The sequence below is a fragment of the Bubalus bubalis genome, chromosome 12 (genome assembly GCF_019923935.1).
Source record: "Bubalus bubalis isolate 160015118507 breed Murrah chromosome 12, NDDB_SH_1, whole genome shotgun sequence".
NCBI lineage: Eukaryota > Metazoa > Chordata > Mammalia > Artiodactyla > Bovidae > Bubalus > Bubalus bubalis.
The window spans coordinates 71,033,111-71,053,266 of NC_059168.1; the positions used below are offsets into that span (position 1 = coordinate 71,033,111).

At 42.1% G+C, this 20,156-nt stretch overlaps 1 protein-coding gene across 12 annotated transcripts in view; it reads right to left on the minus strand.

Moving 5' to 3' along the window:
* The window catches only part of BABAM2 (BRISC and BRCA1 A complex member 2), a 474,973-nt gene that overhangs the window by 38,383 nt on the left and 416,434 nt on the right, over positions 1–20,156 (minus strand). For 10 of the 12 annotated variants that reach the window (XM_044926125.2, XM_044926130.2, XM_044926119.2 and 7 more), the window contains one exon: positions 807–960. In XM_044926125.2, coding sequence (XP_044782060.1) covers positions 807–960 — 154 coding nt within the window. Of the gene's footprint in view, positions 1–806; positions 961–13,017; positions 13,124–18,131; positions 18,291–20,156 lie in introns of those variants that run through there. The other 2 variants (XM_044926128.2, XM_044926129.2) reach the window with 2 other exon arrangements.

The following is a 20,156-nucleotide window of genomic DNA, read 5'->3' on the forward strand; positions in this document are numbered from 1 at the left end:
CACTGTGTTCCTTCAAAGGCATTACAGTTCCATATGAAGAACTAGGTACTGGATCCACATGTTGACTAACAAGACCAAAATTCTATTTGTTTACTGTCTGCTGAAATTTCCCATTTTAAAAAATGTGAAAGCAGCTGTCAATATTTTCATCATAGACACTGTTTATCCATAACTCCAATTCCCATCTAGTACATAGAATCTAATCTAAATAGAAAGGTAGATTTCAGAGATATCCTGTAACCCATTTTTTTTTTTTTAAAGGCAATCTACCTGATGAGGCTAGATGAGGAGTTGGCTAACTTTTTCTATAAAGGGCCAAATAGCAATTACTTTTGGCTTTCCAGGCCATATGTGGTCTGTTTCAACTATTCATCCTGCCATTGTTGCATGAAAGCAACCACAGAAGATAAGTTTAAAAATGGGTATGGCTATGTTTCAATAAAACTTTATTTATAAAAACAGGCACAGGGCAGTAGCTTGCCAACCCCTGGACTAGATAAATAATATGTTATCTATTTGCAAGAAATAACAATTGATTCAGGGGACTTCCATGGTGGCCCAGGGGTTAAGAATCCACATTGCAAAACAGGGGAAGAAGGTTCAATCCCTGGTTGGGGAACTAAGATCCCACATGCTGTGGAGCAACTAAGTCCAAGCATCTTTATAACTACTGAGCCTGCGTGCCACAACTAGAGAGTCCATACACTGCAAGGAAAGATCCTGCAAGATGCAAAGAAGATCCCTCGTGCGCAACTAAGACCTAACACAGCCAAATGAAACAACAACAAAAACAATGATTCACTTACTTTGCTCTTTTGGCCATTTCATTTCCATCCCATCGGGGGCTGTATGGGTAGTTCTTCTGGGCCTGGGAATAAAGCTGTCCACTGTTGGTAAAGTGATAGACAGATTGGAATGTGAGAGTTGGCTGATCTCGAGGAAAAAACAGGGGCAGGTCAACTGTAAAGACAGAAGAAAGGAAAAGGAAGTTAGGGTTTAAATGCATCTTAATACACATTTTTGGCTAAATACAAATGGTGGGTACAAGACTCTACTTAAACCATGAACACTGGTTGACGCTTAGGTAACAGGTATGGAGAGAGAACCCAAGAAATACTGGGTTGGTCAAAAAGTTCATTTGGGTTTTCCAAACTTTTTGGCCAATCCAAGACAAGGTGTCTTCCCTGCCTTCAAGGAGTTTATGATCTAGGTAGAGAGGCAGTTCAGTTCAGTTCAGTTGCTCAGTCGTGTCCGACTCTTTGCGATCCCATGAATCGCAGCACGCCAGGCCTCCCTGTCCATCACCAACTCCCGGAGTTCACTCAGACTCATGTACACAGAGTCAGTGATGCCATCCAGCCATCTCATCCTCTGTCGTCCCCTTCTCCTCCTGTCCCCAATCCCTCCCAGCATCAGGGTCTATTCCAATGAGTCAGCTCTTCGCATCAGGTGGCCAAAGTACTGGAGTTTCAGCTTCAGCATCATTCCCTCCAAAGAAATCCCAGGGTTGATCTCCTTCAGAATGGACCGGTTGGATCTCCTTGCAGTCCAAGGGACTCTCAAGAGTCTTCTCCAACACCACAGTTCAAAAGCATCAATTCTTCGGCACTCCGCCTTCTTCACAGTCCAACTCTCACATCCATACATGACCACTGGAAAAACCATAGCCTTGACTAGATGGACCTTTGTTGGCAAAGTGATGTCTCTGCTTTTGAATATGCTGTCTAGGTTGGTCATAACTTTCCTTCCGAGGAGTAAGCGTCTTTTAATTTCATGGCTGCAGTCACCATCTGCAGTGATTTTGGAGCCCAGAAAAATAAAGTCTGACACTGTTTCCACTGTTTCCCCATCTATTTCCCATGAAGTGATGGGACCGGATGCCATGATCTTCGTTTTCTGAATGTTGAGCTTTAAGCCAACTTTTTCACTCTCCACTTTCACTTTCATCAAGAGGCTTTTTAGTTCCTTTTCACTTTCTGCCATAAGGGTGGTGTCATCTGCATATCTGAGGTTATTGATATTTCTCCCAGCAATCTTGATTCCAGCTTGTGTTTCTTCCAGCCCAGTGTTTCTCATGATGTACTCTGCATAGAAGTTAAATAAGCAGGGTGACAACATACAATCTTAAAGTACTCCTTTTCCTATTTGGAACCAGTCTGTTGTTCCATGTCCAGCTCTAACTGTTGCTTCCTGACCTGCATACAGATTTCTCAAGAGGCAGGTCAGGTGGTCTGGTATTCCCATCTCTTTCAGAATTTTCCAGTTTATTGTGATCCACACAGTCAAAGGCTTTGGCATAGTCAATAAAGCAGAAATAGATGTTTTTCTGGAACTCTCTTGCTTTTTCCATGATCCAGCGGATGTTGGCAATTTGATTTCTGGTTCCTCTGCCTTTTCTAAAACCAGCTTGAACATCAGGAAGTTCACGGTTCACATATTGCTGAAGCCTGGCTTGGAGAATTTTGAGCATTACTTTACTAGCGTGTGAGATGAGTGCAATTGTGTGGTAGTTTGAGCATTCTTTGACATTGCCTTTCTTTGGGATTGGAATGAAAACGGACCTTTTCCAGTCCTGTGGCCACTGCTGAGTTTTCCAAATTTGCTGGCATATTGAGTGCAGCACTTTCACAGCATCATCTTTCAGGATTTGAAATAGCTCCACTGGAATTCCATCACCTCCACTAGCTTTGTTCGTAGTGATGCTTTCTAAGGCCCACTTGACTTCACATTCCAGGATGTCTGGCTCTAGGTGAGTGATCACACCATCGTGATTATCTGGATCGTGAAGATATTTTTGTACAGTTCTTCTGTAGAGAGGTAAATCACCCATAAATAAAAATTTAACCAATATGAGGCATGATGTATAGACAGGTGCTGAAAGAGTACTAGGAAATGGTCGCAGAGACTGGGCAACCCCAGGCCCCTGAACCGCTGTGGCACTAATTACCTGTCCAGTATTCACAGAGAAGTTAATTATGTCTCTCTTTTAAGTACCTATTATATCATAAGCTCATCAAAGGCTGGGCAGTGTCTTTCTCATCCAGAATCTGAAGAAGACTGTTCTTAAAGATTGGATTTGGAAAGGGGATCAAGAGGGCAAGTGAACTGGGCCACGGGAAAGAACAAAGTATATCACTTTATTTTCAATCTAGCGGTGAACTTTGATACTGAGCAGTTTTACTTCTTTCCGTATATGTTACCATGTATACCTCCTCAATCAGTACGAGCTGCTTAATGGAATGCCACAGGGACTACATATGTCTACTGTTATAGTATATACTGATTTTAATATTTGCTATTTACAAATATTATGTGCTTTATGTTCATTTGGGGATCCTTTAACTCCATTTTTAAAAATAAAATGACTTCCTATTTTCAGTTCAGGCAAACTATCACTAAAAACACAGACTGTTTTGATGTCAAATTCCTCAAGGCATATAACATGTATTTCTGTAAATGTTACTCACTCTGAGGACACAGAATAGGCACATCCGTTTAAAAAAATAATACGAAAAATGTGTATAGACTTTTCTAGCTTTACAGAGTACTTTTATATACTTCATCTAATTTGATACCTATAATTCCTTGAAGCAGACATTATTTTCACCAGCTGCATTTAATAAATGACATACTTGAGTTTCCAAAAGGTTTATTAACTTGTTCATACCATAGCTATACAGAGGCAGGGCTCAAATCTAGTTCTGTAATTTAAATCCTAAGCTCCTTCCACTGGCTCTCGTTGCCTTTTGCTCTTGGGTTTACTGCTCACTATGTCAAAATTACAACTTAGTAAGCTAAAGTCTCTGCTGTGAAGGATGTACAGGGTTCATCCTTTTGGCTCCATGAGGCAAATATAGGAAAGAAAAAGACATACTAGATAGCTATACATGTATCACCAAGTCAGTTAGGGTGACCTTTGACTTGGAATAGGCCCACCAAGTACCCAAAATGATTTTTTTGAAGGAAGTTAGGCTTGCAGCAAACTTAAAAAACAAAAACTGTCCAGTTGGTAAGGCCTCTTAGACCTCTGAGCATATCTGACTCTGACTCAGTGCTGTAGGGGGTTTCTACAGATGAATCACCCCCCAACCAAAGAAAAGTGGCAAGATTTTGAATGTCCATTCTTTAGTCACATTTTCCAAGTGCTTCAATGCAGTTTCAATACATATCTGTTTGTGCCAAAGCAAAAATTTGGTAACATATAGGAATAATACAAAACATGAAAAACAGACTAATTCACATGACAAGTACTTGGATTCAGAAAACCCTTTTGAATCCCTTCATCTTACAGAGTTTGATATAAAATATCTTCAGTCATTTGGAATAAATATCATTTTCCAAAATTGTTTATCTCTCTTCTGATTACTCATTTCATTTCCTCTGATTAATTTTAGAAAAAAATGCCTATTCACATGTACTTTAATCTGACTTCAACCATGTTTATATTTTATATGTTTCATACATAAAATGAGATTCAGATTAATCTCCAAAGCAATAGCTATAGCATTGGTGCAAAGTATTTAACATGCAAGGTTCCCTTTAAAACAGCAGTAATTTTCAATAATAAAATTCAATGGCAATAATTTACCAATTCAAAGTAAGTACAGTCATCATTTAGTGTCCAAGCAATATACATAATATCAGAAGCTTCATGACTCTTAAGCTACCAGCTTTCTGGGGCTTTGAAATTCATTCTGTTTTTTTGTTCCTGTTATTTTGTTTTGTAGAAAATTAGCTGCTGGTATTTTGATAGGCTAAAAAATGATTTTCCCACCTAGTGCTGAAACATCCACTCTGACCCCCTTAATGCCCAATTAAGACCAGGAACAATTCAAAATATAAACAAAATTTTATTTACCTAAATGAGTGAGTTATTCTGATTTTAAAAAACCTGTTAGCTGATATATACCAAGATTTCCCCAAAAGTATTTGATTACATAATTATTTTGCCATGGAGATTTTTCTTAAAAAGTGTAGCTGGAGTCAATACTAAAATTTGAACACAGTGGCTACATCATTAGAAGGGGTAGGACTGGTCAGAGTCCTTCAAAGATAAAACTTGGTAATCCGCATATTAATTCACATATGAGAAAATAAAATTAAAAAAATATAAATATCTTGCTTAGTTTAACGAGGGCATATCCTGCCTGGATCAGTCAGCAGTCAGTAGAAGGATGACTTCTTTAAAAATGTTCTAAGAAGGAGTTAATAACTAAAATACCTATGAGAAATACTTTGCATTTTTCTTATAAGAATGATTTGAATGGTACAAGTTAGTTAGAATTAAAAAAAAATTTTTGTTTTCCTTATCCCCAAATGCTTCTGACACTACATTTTGCCTTCAAGCTACGTCATGATTTTTCTGAACATTAAAATAATGACTGCTGAGCCTTCAAACAGCTAACTTGCTTTAAGAAACTCCTAAGCTTCTAGGCAGTTTGGGCTCGTTGTCTCAGCCATGTTAAATCTGAGCATCTGAACATCTGCTTCCTTAGAATCCAACTCCTCTACTAGCTCAGGTTTGATTCCCAGAGTAGAATCATTTCATTGGATTCAGTTACTCATTGTCAGCGTTGTTTTCACAAGTGCTTCCTATTTCCTTCTTTCTGGATTCAGAGACTGAATTTTGCCCAGCTCTTGAGCCACAGAAGAAATGGTCCCCTCCTTGTTCAGTATAATTTTCAATAGCCATTTCCTAAGCATTATTTTCTTCAAGAACTTGTTGAAACGAGTCACACTCAAACACTGCTAATTCTGCTCAACCTGGGCACTTCACAGGAGTTGCTCACAGGGCTCTGACGCCCTGGCAGAAGGCAGGAATAATTAAGTTCTGCACCAGCTTGCCTCACGCTGGACAGTCACAGCAGTGACAGGTTCTACTGGTCACAGTCCCAGAGAACTGCCCGCCGTGCAGCTTTGAGAGGCACCGGATGCACTGAGAAACTTTTGCCGCCTCTCTCCAAACCATGCTGAAGTTCTGATGGTTTTATCTTCTCTAGTAAATATGCTTAACTGCTCTTATGTGTTCATCCTTGTACCAGAAGACTTCATTAGTTTTATCTAAGTTCACAAGACTCTCGAGAAACTTCACTTCCCAGTCTCAGACCTCAACAATGGAAAAAAGACACTGAACAGCCAAAAGGAAAATGCCACATTGTGTATTCGATCCACAGGACAGCTGCCAAATACTCAACATTTCAGGCTTTGTTCTAACAAGTTTGATCATATGGTTTTTCCAGGAAAAAGGAAAAAAATCTAATTATGGCAAGATTAGAACAAGGGACATTAACAGCAAATAGTGATAACTAGCAGTCTGGCACAAAGCACTGAGAGAGAATAATAAATAAAAGCAGACTTAGGAAATCACAAAGCATCCCAGTTGCAGGAGGGGTGGTGGGGGAGGGGGACGCGATTCAGTGTAGGAACAAAGAGCTTGATCGTTCCCTCAAGCTATTACCATACATAGTTATGTTCACTCCCAATCTTGGTAACGGGGCCAACACTCTTGGTTGCCTAACCAACAGCCATTCTCCATCTTCTTTTATATGTTCAGACACCTCCTCCTGTAGTCAGAGAGCATTCACTTCCTCAACCTTCTATAAAACCAAGGCAAAGAAATGTGATTCAGTTCTGCCAATGGGACCTGAGCGGAAGTCGGCCAGGGGTCTCTGAGAAATCTTTTCCTAATTTAAGACACATATGGAGAAGCCCCCATTTCATTTTTGCCTAGATCTTATCATGTGAGATCTTGAGGCTTGGAGCTGGCACTCATCTCGTGACCATGAGCAGAAAGTCAGCCTGACATCACTGAGATGTCGAATTCATCTCTCTCTGGTACTGCCCAGCTCTGGATTCCTTGTTATGTCAGACATTACAAGACCTAACTATTTCAACTTTTTAAATCAGGTCTTCTTGGACCTGCAATGCAAGGAAACTAAAGGAAATGTTATTCCTTGCAGCTTCTGTTCAAGAAGGCAGGATAATCGTATAATCTATTTCAGAAATATTTCCATCAAGCATGGTTAAAAACATTCAAGGCACATAAATAGGAAAGTTTTAGCTGTCTGGAAAATTCAGTTATGTGGGACAGTTCAACCCTTGAAAATGCCAGACAAATGAGGGGTTAACCATAATTGCTTCCCTGGGAGTCGTATCATCAAATATTTTCATCATTATTCACAAGTGAGCCATTATTTCATTCCTCCAAACCTTCCCAACTCTGTATTCTTGTGTGCTTGGGCTAGTAGGGAAGATGCTTCATGGATTCACTTTGTGGTGGCAATGGTTACGTTCCGATTTCCAGTCCTCTCAGGCCCCTCCAGTTCCTCGAAGCCTCAATAGGAGCTAGTTTTAACCCCATGTTGACTGGCTGTAAACTCCTCTTCCGACAATGATTCCATCTGAGGTCCATTCTTCTTAAGAGCAGTTTGTACACGTCTCATTCCTAGGCTTCCCCCCCAGTGGGCACACAACCAATTAGGGAAGTTGCCACTTATTGACTGACCACCCCTGATTGTACCTCTGAGACACATGGATCCCAACCACTAGAAAGTTAACTACCACATATCCAAAATACTCACCTATAAGAAACACAAAAGACAAGTCGTTTTCCAATTCAGAAGTGTCCCTACTCAAGGCATTAAAAATCAAATGGAGTCTCTTTTTATCATCACTGCCTTACATTTAAGTGACCAAGGAGACCAAATATTAACCACATTTTAATACATTGGTTTCAATTTTTCACTTTTTTGTGTGATTTGATCATGTAAACAGATAACCTTTGGGGGTGTAGTAATATTAACAAACTAAAAGCTGAAGTTTCCTGGATTTTGCTGTAAATGCTAAAACTTATCCTAGCATGGGAGGTGACAGCATGATATGATGGAAAAAGTATACACAGCTTTTGGAGTCTGATAAAAATGGGTTTCAATTCTGAGCCCTATTCATTAATTAGTGGTGAGACCATAGGCAAAATATTTCATCTCTTTGAATCTTGATTTTTCTCACCTGAAAAATGAGGGTAATAATTCTTATAGCATTGTTGAAAGAACTGAACAAAAACAGAACAGGTAGTAAATAAACATTCATTCTTTCCTCCGACTCATTCTTTTTCCTTACTTTGTATTTTTCTTTCAGTCTAGTTTTATACACTTCTATATATGTGAAATTTCTACCTATAGCATAAATTTTCACAGTGTTTAATTATTTTGATGGATCTCTTTCTAAACTTTGTACAGACCTTTACATCTCAGTAAAAATAACACACTGAAAAGAATTTAACCTTTTCTTGATGACAAACAACACATGAAAAGATCATTATACATGAGAGTCTCAAGTGTTAATAAGACTTCACCTTCTACAAAGAAATGATACAAATGAATTTATTTACAAAACAGAAACAGATTCACAAACTTAGAAAATGAATTTATGATTACAAGGGGGGTGGGAGGGATAGTTAGGGAATTGGAGATTGACCTGTACACACTGGTATATTTAAAATGGATAACCAACAAGAACCTACTGTATAGACAGGGAACTCTGCTGAATATTATGTAACAACCAACACGGGAAAAGAACTTGAGAAAGAATAGATGTATGTATATGTACTGATATAACTGAATTACTCTGCTGCCCACCTGAGACTAACACAACATTGTTGATCAACTATACTCCCATATAAAATAAAAAGTTTAACAACAGAGAAGACTTCACTTGCTCTTTCACAAATGCCTCCTACCACGAGCCAGACCCCCAGAACCGTTCGGTTAAAGAGCTGGCATGCCTTTGAGGTGGTGCTGAGGTCCCCAGTGCTACTGGCATGTGTGTGCCGTTCGCCCCCTGACCACAAACTTTATTTATTTCTGTCCCTTTCCCTGGCTCCTTTTCCTTCGCCACTTCTCACCATGGCCAGCCCGGCCTCAGTATGGTCTCTCTCTCTTGCCTCTTCTCTTTGCCTTTGGTCTGCTTTATCCAGCCTGCGTCTCAGCTCCTGAAGAGTCAGCGTGATTGATTCTCTATCCGTAGGCCGGGACCTGGTGTGCAGCAGGGGCTGTATGATGTGAAGTGATGCCATGTGAGCTCTGGTTCGGGCACTGTTTGGAGTTCAGATATTATCTCCTCCTCCTCTTCCGCCTGCTGTTGTTCGCTTCCTTCCAGGTTTACAGCTAACTTCCCAGGTAGGTGAAGTTATAGGAAATCTGGTTCCTGCTTACATTTTGTTTAGCATTTGCTTTTGAAGTACTTTCTAGAGACAAATTAATAATTCCGACCCCCAATGAGCCATTCACACAAAACTCCAGGAAGAATCTCACTGTGAAAGGGATGCCATAGTGTGGGCCCAGGAAGAGCCAGGTTCTCCCACCTGGCCACATAAATGAGCCCAGGCTGAACCATATCAGCTAAGCTTCTCCTGCCATGAGCTCAGAGGGTCTCAACTAGAAGTCAGCATCTGCATCACCAAGGAATTAACCTTTGGGCCCCATCTCAGACCTCTGGTTCCTGAAAGTGCACCTGAAGTGTCTCTGATATGCCTCCCCAGCTGGGAATTACTACAAAAGCTGAGTGCTCCTAGGGGTAAGGGTCATGAATTAGTTATTTTATATTCTTAGCACTTGGCACAGGGCATCACATAACACAGGAGAGACACTCAATAAATGCTTGTTGAACTAAAGGAGTATTTGAGGGAAATGCAAAATTATAAACCTCGAGGAGATTCCATTTCATACGTATTAGACTGGCAAAAATTAAAAGCACCAGCAATCCCCAAGTATTGTCAAAGATGTGGAACACTGGACTTTCTCATCACTGACAATGAGAATATAAATTTATATAACCTCCTGCACAGTTAAAGTGAAGATGTATAGACTTCATAACTCGGTATTCCCACTTCTAAAACACTGCCACAAGTGCATAAGAAGGCAGGAGAAGGTTTGCTGTAGCACTGTTTGTGATAACAAAAACTGGAAACATCTTAAAGTGTCCATCAACAGGAGACTGAGGTACATTCCTCAATGGAATACCTTACAGCAGTTCAAACGAATGAGCTGGGGCTACATGTATCAACACAGACAAACCTCAAGAACATAATGTTCAGTGGAAAAAGCAAGTTACAGATGAGCAGTGTTCAGTATATACTAACAAAGTCCAAAAACATGCATACAGTATTACACACTGCTTATGAATGCCTATGTAGTAGAAGTATAAAAACGTGCACGGGAATGATAAACACCAGATTAAGGAAAGAAGTTCCCTCTGGGGGTAATGGGAAAGGAGAGAGGGATAGGAATGCATCATGGAGGGGTCCTCAGGGGGACGTAACCAAATTAGTAATGTGCTCTTTCTTTAAAAAACAAAGTGAAAACAAAAGCAGAAGCAATTACCAGCAAAACATTAAGATTTGGCTAAGGTGGGTACATGGTGTTTGTTTTGGTACTTTTTATATACTCAAGTCAGAGAAGGCAATGGCACCCCACTCTGGTACTCCTGCCTGGAAAATCCCATGGATGGAGGAGACTGGAAGGCTGCAGTCATGGGGTCGCTGAGGGTCGGACATGACTGAGCGACTTCACTTTCACTTTTCACTTTCATGCATTGGAGAAGGAAATGGCAACCCACTCCAGTGTTCTTGCCTGGAGAATCCCAGGGACAGGGAAGCCTGGTGGGCTGCCGTCTATGGGGTCACACAGAGTCGGACACGACTGAAGCGACTTAGCAGCAGCAGCAGCATATACTCAAGTAAAGCAGACAGACATTGATATTCAGAGCAGCACAAAACAATCAATATGATTCCATTTGTATAAATTTCAAAAACAGGAAAAAATAATGATATATTGTTTATGGGTATATGTTACGTGACAGAAGTATCATATAAACATAAAATTCAGGGGAGTGGTTACTCCTGAGGGGGACATGCTTAGGGCTTCTAAGATACTGGCACTGTGTTCCATTTCTGAAGTCGGTGGTGTTTTATTAGTCTTTAAAGTACATGGGTATGTTTTCTATGATCCTTGTACATATATTCAAAGAAATATTTTTTAAATGGGAGCATTTATAAAACTAAGAGAGTTTAGAAAGTTGAATGGTCTTCAGGGAAAAATAAGACACCAAAGTTGTAAAGAAAAATAAAATAACATAGAAGAAAATGGTGCAGAAAACCTGGAATACAGCTTACAGAGGCACTGCAGAAGAGGGACATTCTCTCATGAGAACACTGTCAGGCTGGCACAGTCAGCTGGCCCACTGAGTCACTCCTTTGCTCCCAGATTTGCTGAGTGGAAGGCGGAGTGCTGGGAAGAGTGAAGGTGTCTGGGCCCTGAGCACTGGCAGGCACAGGGGAAGGGGAGAAGTTCCCACAGCTCACATGGGATGACAGCAGAGGTGCGGAGGGAGGGGACACTGCTTGAGGTGGATGCTTTGCAGAAGAGATGGATTTTGAGTTGGATCCAGAAGGTTAAGGGCTGAATCAGAACCAGAGTCTGGGGGATATCCGTAAACAGGGAAGAAGTCAATAAAGCTTTGATGTTGTGCAGGTGTAAAAATTTTCTTTTTTTAAAAAACAATTATTTATTTCGTTGTGCCAGGTCTTAGTTGCAGCATGTGAACTCTTAGTTGGGGCATGCGGGATCTAGTTCCCTGCCCAGGGATCAAACTGGGTACCCCTGCAGGGGCAGCACGGAGTCTTAACCTCTGGATCACCAGGGAAGTCATCAGTTTTCCATTTTTATTTGACTCTTTTCGTATTGTATACATTCAATTCAGAGAAGCTATAACCTGTCCTATTTCACTGATCCCACTTTCTTTCTCACCACTGCCCTCACCTTTGCACACGTGGAGAGGAACAGGGGACGCAAAGACGAAGGAAGCCAATGCTGCCCTTGGAAGCTCACGGCCAAGCTGCTCTCCCTTCCTGGAGGAACCTCCTTCCCTCCCTAGGTTTATCTGGGTTTCCTCTCATCATGACTCAGTTTGTTGGAAATGCCTCTGTCCTAGAACTCTGCATGCTTTCAACTTGTACTCCAAACAAGGCCTCATCAGGGCTGTCCTCCCCAGGAGAAAAGCAGCCAATGGCCGAGGCCAGGACTGAGGGGTCCCCCGCATGGGAAACCTTCCTTAGCCTCGTGTTTCTCTGCCTGCTTTTCCAGGTTTGTCCATTCCCTCATCTAACACACACTGAGTGAGCACATCCCATGTTGCAGGTCCCAGGCTACACATGAGACCCACGCTTCCTGGAAATGAATGGTAGGCGCGACACTGTGCACTTCCTGTGATGTCCTCTGGTTTCTGGGTCCCCTGAGGATGCGTTCCATTTGGACCCTGGCATTTCCCCGGGCCTGGCTTCTGGTTCAGTCCCTACAAGCTGCTCTTGCTTCTGCGGCCTTCTTCCAGGAAGCCTCTCTTGCCCACTTCGTCACTAAGTGACACGTGCCCATGATATAGTCTTGGCTGAATTGCTAACAATGAAGTGTTCCCGTCGTAATTCTATATTCTCCACATGTGAACACTGGGCTAGACACAAGGCAGGTAGTTGATGTATGTCTAGGAACTCTGCCTGGCAGAGACCATAAAAGTGAGGAGAGGTCAATGGCATGAGATGTAAAGAAGGAAGCATGTTTTTAAGAGATGCAGAGAAAAATCATAAATAGCATTTCAGTTCAGTTCAGTTCAGCCGCTCAGTCGTGTCCAACTCTTTGTGACTTCATGAGCTGCAGCATGCCAGGCCCCCCTGTCCAACACCAACTCCCAGAGCCTACCCAAACTCATGTCCATTGAGTCAGTGATGCCATCCAACCATCTCATCCTCTGTGGTCCCCTTCTCCTCCTGCCCTCAATCTTTCCCAGCATCAGGGTCTTTTCCAATGAGTCAGCTTTTCACATCATGTGGCCAAAGTACTGGAGTTCCAGCTTCAACATCAGTCCTTCCAATGAATACCCAGGACTCATCTCCTTTAGGATGGACTGGTTGGATCTCCTTGCAGTCCAAGGGACTCTCAAGAATCTTCTCCAACTCCACGGTTCAAAAGCATCAGTTCTTCGGCGCTCAGCTTCCTTTATAGTCCAACATAATTTAATACCATTTAAACTTCTATCTTTAAAAGAATGTAGTCACAATAAATAAACTCCTGGCCTGGGAGGATTAAAACAGAAATCTGGCTAAATTAAGGAAGAATTTGATTAGAATAATCCTTAAATAAGTTAAAATATATTCAAATGCAAAATCCTTGGCATTTAAAAGCTGGGCAAAGTCTTTAAAGAGTCATAAGCTTCTAATTTCAAAATATCATGGATGATTTACCAAAGGCAGATGATTAGAAGGAATAGGACAAATTCTGAAAAGGAGGAGGACTGACAATGGTCAGTTTAAATTCCAGTCTTGAAAAATTAGAACATCCTGCCAGGCACAAATTTGCAAATAACACAACTACTCCAAAGTGAAGGATGACTAACTAGGCTTTAAGAAGAAAAAGAATTCTGACACTAGTTATTTTTATTTTTAAAAGGGTCTGGTTATGAGCTTTATATGCTAGAGAAAACAGCAACAAGTATCCAATTTGAGAAGCATTCCTGGAGAATCTACTATGAGCCAGCTCTAGGGGCCAAGTTGAGTAAAGCCTGGTCCTTCCCGCTGACCATCACTGTTCTCAGGCAGGAAAATGACGGTGGGTTATAATAGAGGTAGTAACTGCCTGGGTCGGGGTGGAAAGATAATCCAAGGGCTTCTAGAAGGTTTGTTGGATAAGCAGGACCTTGAAAGACCACTAGGATTTGGACAGGCAGTTGCAGTGGGAGGCTTATGACAGGGAAGGGACAGAGAAAGGTGAGGGGATTCCAGGCAGAGGGAACAGCATCAAGCAGTCAGGGCAGAGGAGGGTGAGGGGATGAGGGTGATCAGGGCAGAGGGAGCACTGACCAGAGGATACAACGCTGGTGCGGGGGCGCTTTGGATAAATACTCCAAACTGTGGAGAGTCATGAGCACAAAGCAAAGCAGTGTGGACTTTCTTCCATGAGCAGCGAGATCCTTGAACATTTCACCCCCTCTGGTCAGAAATTTTCCTGTAATTTAAATACCCTCAAATGGTAGAAGTCTTCTAGAAAGGAGACCGTTTTAGAAGGTACACATGCACAAATCACAAATAATTTATTATTTATTATTAGAGGAGTGCAGTCACTCACTTCTCAGTTCGTGAGCCGATTCCACTTTACAAAACATCTCTTAAGACTTACTAGTGTGTCCCTTATGGTCAGAGGGAGGCTCTGAGGGGTAAGCTTGGCGATGGGCTCCATCAGCTTATAGGAGTCTTCCGTTTTCTCTCAAACAACTCTAACTTTCTATGAGGACAATTCTACAGCAGAGCCTGAGATTTGGGACTGGGTTTAAGACTGGGATGGGAAATAGTTTAGGTCAAATATGTGGCAGCGCTTGGAAACCAGAACCCTCAAGAGTGACTGTATGTTTCCTTACAGGACAGCGTTAGAACCCTGGCCACCCTGTCACTCTCCTATGCAGAAAGCTGCATGAAGTTATTTTTTGTGTATTACACTTCCCAAGCATTCTCCACTCCAGATTTATACTGTGCTGGGGTATCAAAAGTACAGGAAAATGTCTGACCCACTAGATTAGGTGGTTGTGGAAATGTTCAGAGATAAGTCACTCCATTCTTCGGTTGCTTAAGGTTCAGTTCCCTCTGGTGAGATGAACAGGAAAGAGCTTATCTCATTGAGGCCGAAGGGTCACGTGAAAAACACGTGCCCTGGAGGTGGCGACCTAGGTTCCACCTAGTGATCATATCGCACTGGTAGATTCACTGACCTCTCCGAGCTTCTTCCTCATTGTAAAACTGGAAAGACTCTAACCTCCAGGTTGAAAATAACGCATGTGGTACAGCATCTGGCGCGTAGAAAGCGCTCGATAAATAAAGGGTGGAGCCTAAGGGAATGTAAGAACGGGCAAGTATAGTGGAGAGAATATGATCTTAGGAATTTGACAGATCCAGGCTTGATTCCTACTCAACCGGTTATGACCTGGGTGACCTTGTGCAATCTGCTAAACTCTCTGAGTCTAGGTTTTCTCGTCTTTAAAATGGGATAGTACCTACCGTGCAAGGCTGTTGGGTGGTTTATAAGATATAATGAATACATGTAGAATACTTGGCACCTAGCAGATATTTATAATGATACCTATTATCATCACTTTTTTCTTAGAAGCAATTAAAACAAACCTGAGTCTACATAATTTCTTTCTCCAACCTGACTTCCAGCTGAGAAAATACAACCCATAGATTAAGGTAGCCAGGTTCTTTCAATTAAGCTTCCAACTTAGTTCTGCCCATCATTTTATGTGGGGCATATTCAGAGTCCTTGGGAACTCCCCATTTTTAATTCTATATTCGTCTTCCTTCAAATTAAAAAAAAAACAAAAACAAAAAACACAGCTCTGGAGAATATAAGGTCAAATGGGGTTTTGCAGCAAGAGCTGACCAAAGACCATAAAACATTTAAACAGAGAGGAAGCCTGCTGAAAACTCAGACAGTTTTCCATTGTGCTTAGATAAAAAAAAGACCAGAAACATAATGAATCTTTGTATATTTAAAGATTGCTATGTGGTCCCTGAACTATCCTAGTTTTTGTTTAGTTGTTTCTTTGGCCATCTCCTTAGTTATTATTTCTTCTGTGAGAATGGGAGGGGGATACAGTGGGAAAAGAGAAATTAATTCATGTTCTTCCTTGATAGCAACTCCATTTAGAAATTTCACTTCAGATGAAAGTATGACAGCTGTCTAAAATGATGTTTTTAAACTGTCATATTCTCCTAACTTGAATTATAGAGAACACACGTATAAATACAAGGTGAGCATGTTGAGGCAAGCCTTTGACTTAAATTAGCTGCTTGACTTGTACATCCAAACGTAAAGGAATAAAATCTTTTCAAGCAAAGGTTCTCCTAAGAGAAGCAGACTTGCGCCCAGTAACTGAGAGCTCTTCCTTGCGAGCTCCAAAACTTTTTTCCCCTTTCTATTGCTTTTGATTGAAATCTTTCCAAAGCAGCCTTCACATTTACTCTTCCATATCCCCCTTTAAATGACTTAAATCACAATTATGAATATTAGCTCTCAGAGTGGGCCATACAGTCATGACAACCCAGGCCAAATGAGGTGTGTGTGTCTAAGTGTCTAGCATTCTGCTGTCTATAGTTTCTTAGTTCCCTCCACCCCCACCGCCCAGCTCAGGCTATAGGTTAGGCTGTCTAGAGACCACAGACCTTCTCTGAGCAGTTAGGCTGCTAGCAATCAGGGAACTAATGTACCAAGCTTAACAGCAGGTGTAGGAGTCAGGCCTGAGGTCCCTGTGAGTGAAATACATAAACGTTGCAATACCTCTTTAGTCTATTCTCTTTCTTTCAGCTGTGTTTTTGACAGATGTGCTTTCAGGGAAGAGCTGAGGTGCTTAAAGATCTCCATGTCTTGTCACGACAGAGGACAAACTCATTAAACCACAGTTCACAAAGAGGGCTTGGAAGTCATCTATCCATTTAACTGAAAAGCCTGTGGTATAGAGTGGTGAGCTGCCTGGGCAGCTGACAGAGAACCCCAGGGTCCTGACCCCCCCCATCCAGCAAGCCTCTTGTGGCTCAGCAAATCTCCCTACAGGAGCAAAGTAAACCACAGCTACCAAAGCTGCTTTTACAGTATGACTTTGTTGTTGCTGTTGTTTAGTCACTAAGTCCTGTCTGACTCTTTTGCGACCCCATGGACTGTAGTCCGCCAGGCTCCTCTGTCCATGGGATGTCCCAGGCAAGAGTACTAGAGTGGGTTGCCATTTCCTTCTCCAGGGGATCTTCCCCATCCAGGGACTGAACCCATGTCTCCTGCACTGGCAGGTGGATTCTTCACCACTGAGCCACCAAGGAAGTCCACAGTATGACTCTGGGTTCTCCCTTAACCCAAATCTGAAAAATCTCTCACTAGAGAAAAGTTAGGCATGGTGGTTTTTATTTTTGTGTTCCATTCTAATAAGTACTTTTTTTTTTAATGCTAAGAAAAGGGAAGGAAACAAGCATTTGCTGAATACCTACAATGTGCTGGGTGCTTCCTGCCACATGGTTCTCTTGTCCCTTTTCACTACAGAGGAAGCCCATGCCTTGTGGCAAGCCCAAGAACCTTCTTGCAGCCAGGAAGAAGAGATGGTGCCAGGGTGAGCCCTGGCCAGTCTGGGTCTGGAGTCCGTGTTCTTTCTATCACAAGTGCTGCAAATTAGATTTACTGCTCGTTTCTGACATTCTGGAAGGAGTTTCTACTCAGGGACACTTTGGCTTTCTGCCGTCTCAGTCAGAGGTTGCTATGGGCATGCACGTTCTCTGGCCATGAATCAGAAAGTGCGACTGACTCTCACGGTCCTCACAGACCAAAAGGAAGAACAGAATGTGCCTGCCTTCCAGACCTCACGAGTTATTCCTCTGGGTTCAATGAACTCAGGCTTTTAAGGATTTTTATTTTTGATGTTTCAATTTCCTTGTTTTCTTTCTTTTGGATTGGGAAGATATTTTACGGTCATATCTATGGGGTTTTAATGGCCTTAGACCCTGATGCTCACGTCTGTTCTTTTCCCATAGTTTCCATGATACCACATCGACCTGTACTTCCTTTCCTTTTAAAACATTTACTGTTTCCTTTCTCCATCCATGTAACAACCCCCCCACAAAGCCCAGGTAAGGGATAGTTAACCATGAAGGGTTGGCCCTGAGCTTTCTTCCTTTAGAAAGTCCCAGAAAGCTCCATCTCAGTACACTCTGATGTCTTCAAAATCTACGTATCCTTCTGACTGCTCACCTGTGCAATCTGATAATTCTAGACCAGAGGCCTGGCGAATGTCATAATATACGTTTTTTGGCTTTAAAGTTTTTATATCTCATCTGTGATGTTCAAGGTGGCATATTATCCCATTTACAGGTAAGAACACTGAAACTCAGTAACAGAAAGAAGCTCATTTAAAATTACAGTTATGTGACAGAGCTGGACCTTGGATTCAGGTCTTCAGATTTTAAATCCATGGTTCTGACATCATCAGGATGTCCTACTGTCGACAGGGGAAGAATCATACCACACGTCTGAAATAAAAGCCGTAAGCTTGCTCACCCACAAAGGCTGGGTCTAATATTCAGCCAAGCTCAGGACCTTTGGGTCACCGTTGACTCTTCATCCTGCCGTTTGCATCTCTGAAAGGCTCACTGTTGGCAGCACATCCTGGAGAGGACTGTCCACAAGGCGCTGTCCTATGTGGGGTGGGAGGCCCATCTACTTCCATCATGACAAAGAGAAGTGGGAATGGGTATTTTTAAAAATAGCAGCCCACTTTATGCAACTGAATATACTTTTGTTTAAACCTAAGGACAACCGCGTTAGGCCTCCCATGCCAATCGTTTTCGGTCAGCTCCAAATACTAATCAATTCACACCTGAAGTAATTCAATAAGCTTTCTCTGCCTCCAGGAATTGCTTCTCTGTCTGTCCTACACACTGGTGCCAGCTTGATTACCTTAATTCTCCCCCCTTGTTTCAGCCGATAGGGACTAACCATGGTCTCCTGGATAAAAACATAACTCTTAAATGTTGGTGGAGCAGGTCAGGAAAGGCCTACACAGCTTGCCCTTCTTAAGAGGGTGTGTATGGTACAGCCCATCAGGCTTCAGTTAAGACTAAGGTTTGAATATAGAAGTTGAAGTTCATATACACAAGAGTTTTGAAGGACAGATGTAAAGAATCAGATTAAGAATAAAAAAGAGAGGGAAGATCCAAAGGGCTTTAAAATAAAGTACTTTAAACCAGGGCACACCTTAACAGAACCTGATCTGGGCTCTACTGCTAACCCCTTCTCGTTCAGCCTGCCTGCTGCTCTCACAATAGCTATTCTATCCTGCCCCACCCTTTCTCTTACCCCTTATCAATGCTCTTGGTGATAGAATTCTCTTTGTTTCCATAAGCCAAAAGGTTAATATTATTTAGGTATATTATTAATTGGCTGCATGGAAAAACAGGTTTGATTCTTTCAATGTTCAACTTGCTAAGTCATCACTTACCCTTAGATTAAACTAGAGTCTGCAAAGGGGTGCCCTGAGTAGGCACCAATATGGATCTATAGGAGAGGTGTGGGAATCCCAGGTCCAGAGGAATTCTTTACCAAGAGATGTCATCTTTTATGTGTGTGTACACACACATATGGGTTTCCCTGGTGGCTCAGTGGCAAAGAATCCACCTGTAATGTAGGAGATCCCTGGGTCAGGAAGATCCCCTGGAGAAGGAAATGGCAACCCACTCTAGTATTCTTGCTTGGGAAATCCCAGGGATAGAGGAACCTGGTGGGCTTCAGTCCACAGGGTTGCAAAGAGTCGGACATGACTGAGTAACTGAAACAACAACAACACACACATGCATATCTAAACACATGCAGGTATATATGTGCATGTATTTGGTTTAAAGAACTCGAAAGTTTTAAGACTTGTACAAATGAGAAGACAGTTGCTTGTCTGAAACTCAAAGATAGTGGTCATGAGCATTCCCAACCATGGGATTCTTGACTGGTGAGAGTTGAGGCACCTTCTACACAGCATATAAAGACCTATAGGATTTTAACTATTTAAAAATCAGTTTGATTTGGTATGAGAGATGGACCTTGTGCATAATGGCCTGCATTGGCAGGTGGATTCCCAGCCATTGGACCACCAGGGACATCCTACTGTGTTTCGTTTTAAATTCCAATCTGTCATAGACTGATAAAATAAAACTGAATGACTAGAAAAAGAATCATGCCCAGATGCCGTAGCAATTTCAAACAGCTATAAAAGTTTCTGTTTACTCGCAATGTCTCCATGCATCTTCATGGTCAGGTAATCAGCTGCAGACCGTACTTTGAGCCTCGGGTCAGAGAGGCCATGAGACATGCCCGAAGCGTTTTTGGAGCGGGGACAGTCCAGGCCTCCAGAGGAGCTCTCCTGGAACACGTAGGCTCGTGGAGGTGGCATCCTGGACCATCTGACCACCAACTAACTGTGGCCCTCTGAGGGTCTGCAGACTTTCAGACAGTGTCAAGTTCTCCACCACGACATTCCTGGCTGCTGGGACTGCCTTGCAACCCACTGCCCGTGTAGAGGCCCCTGCATACCGT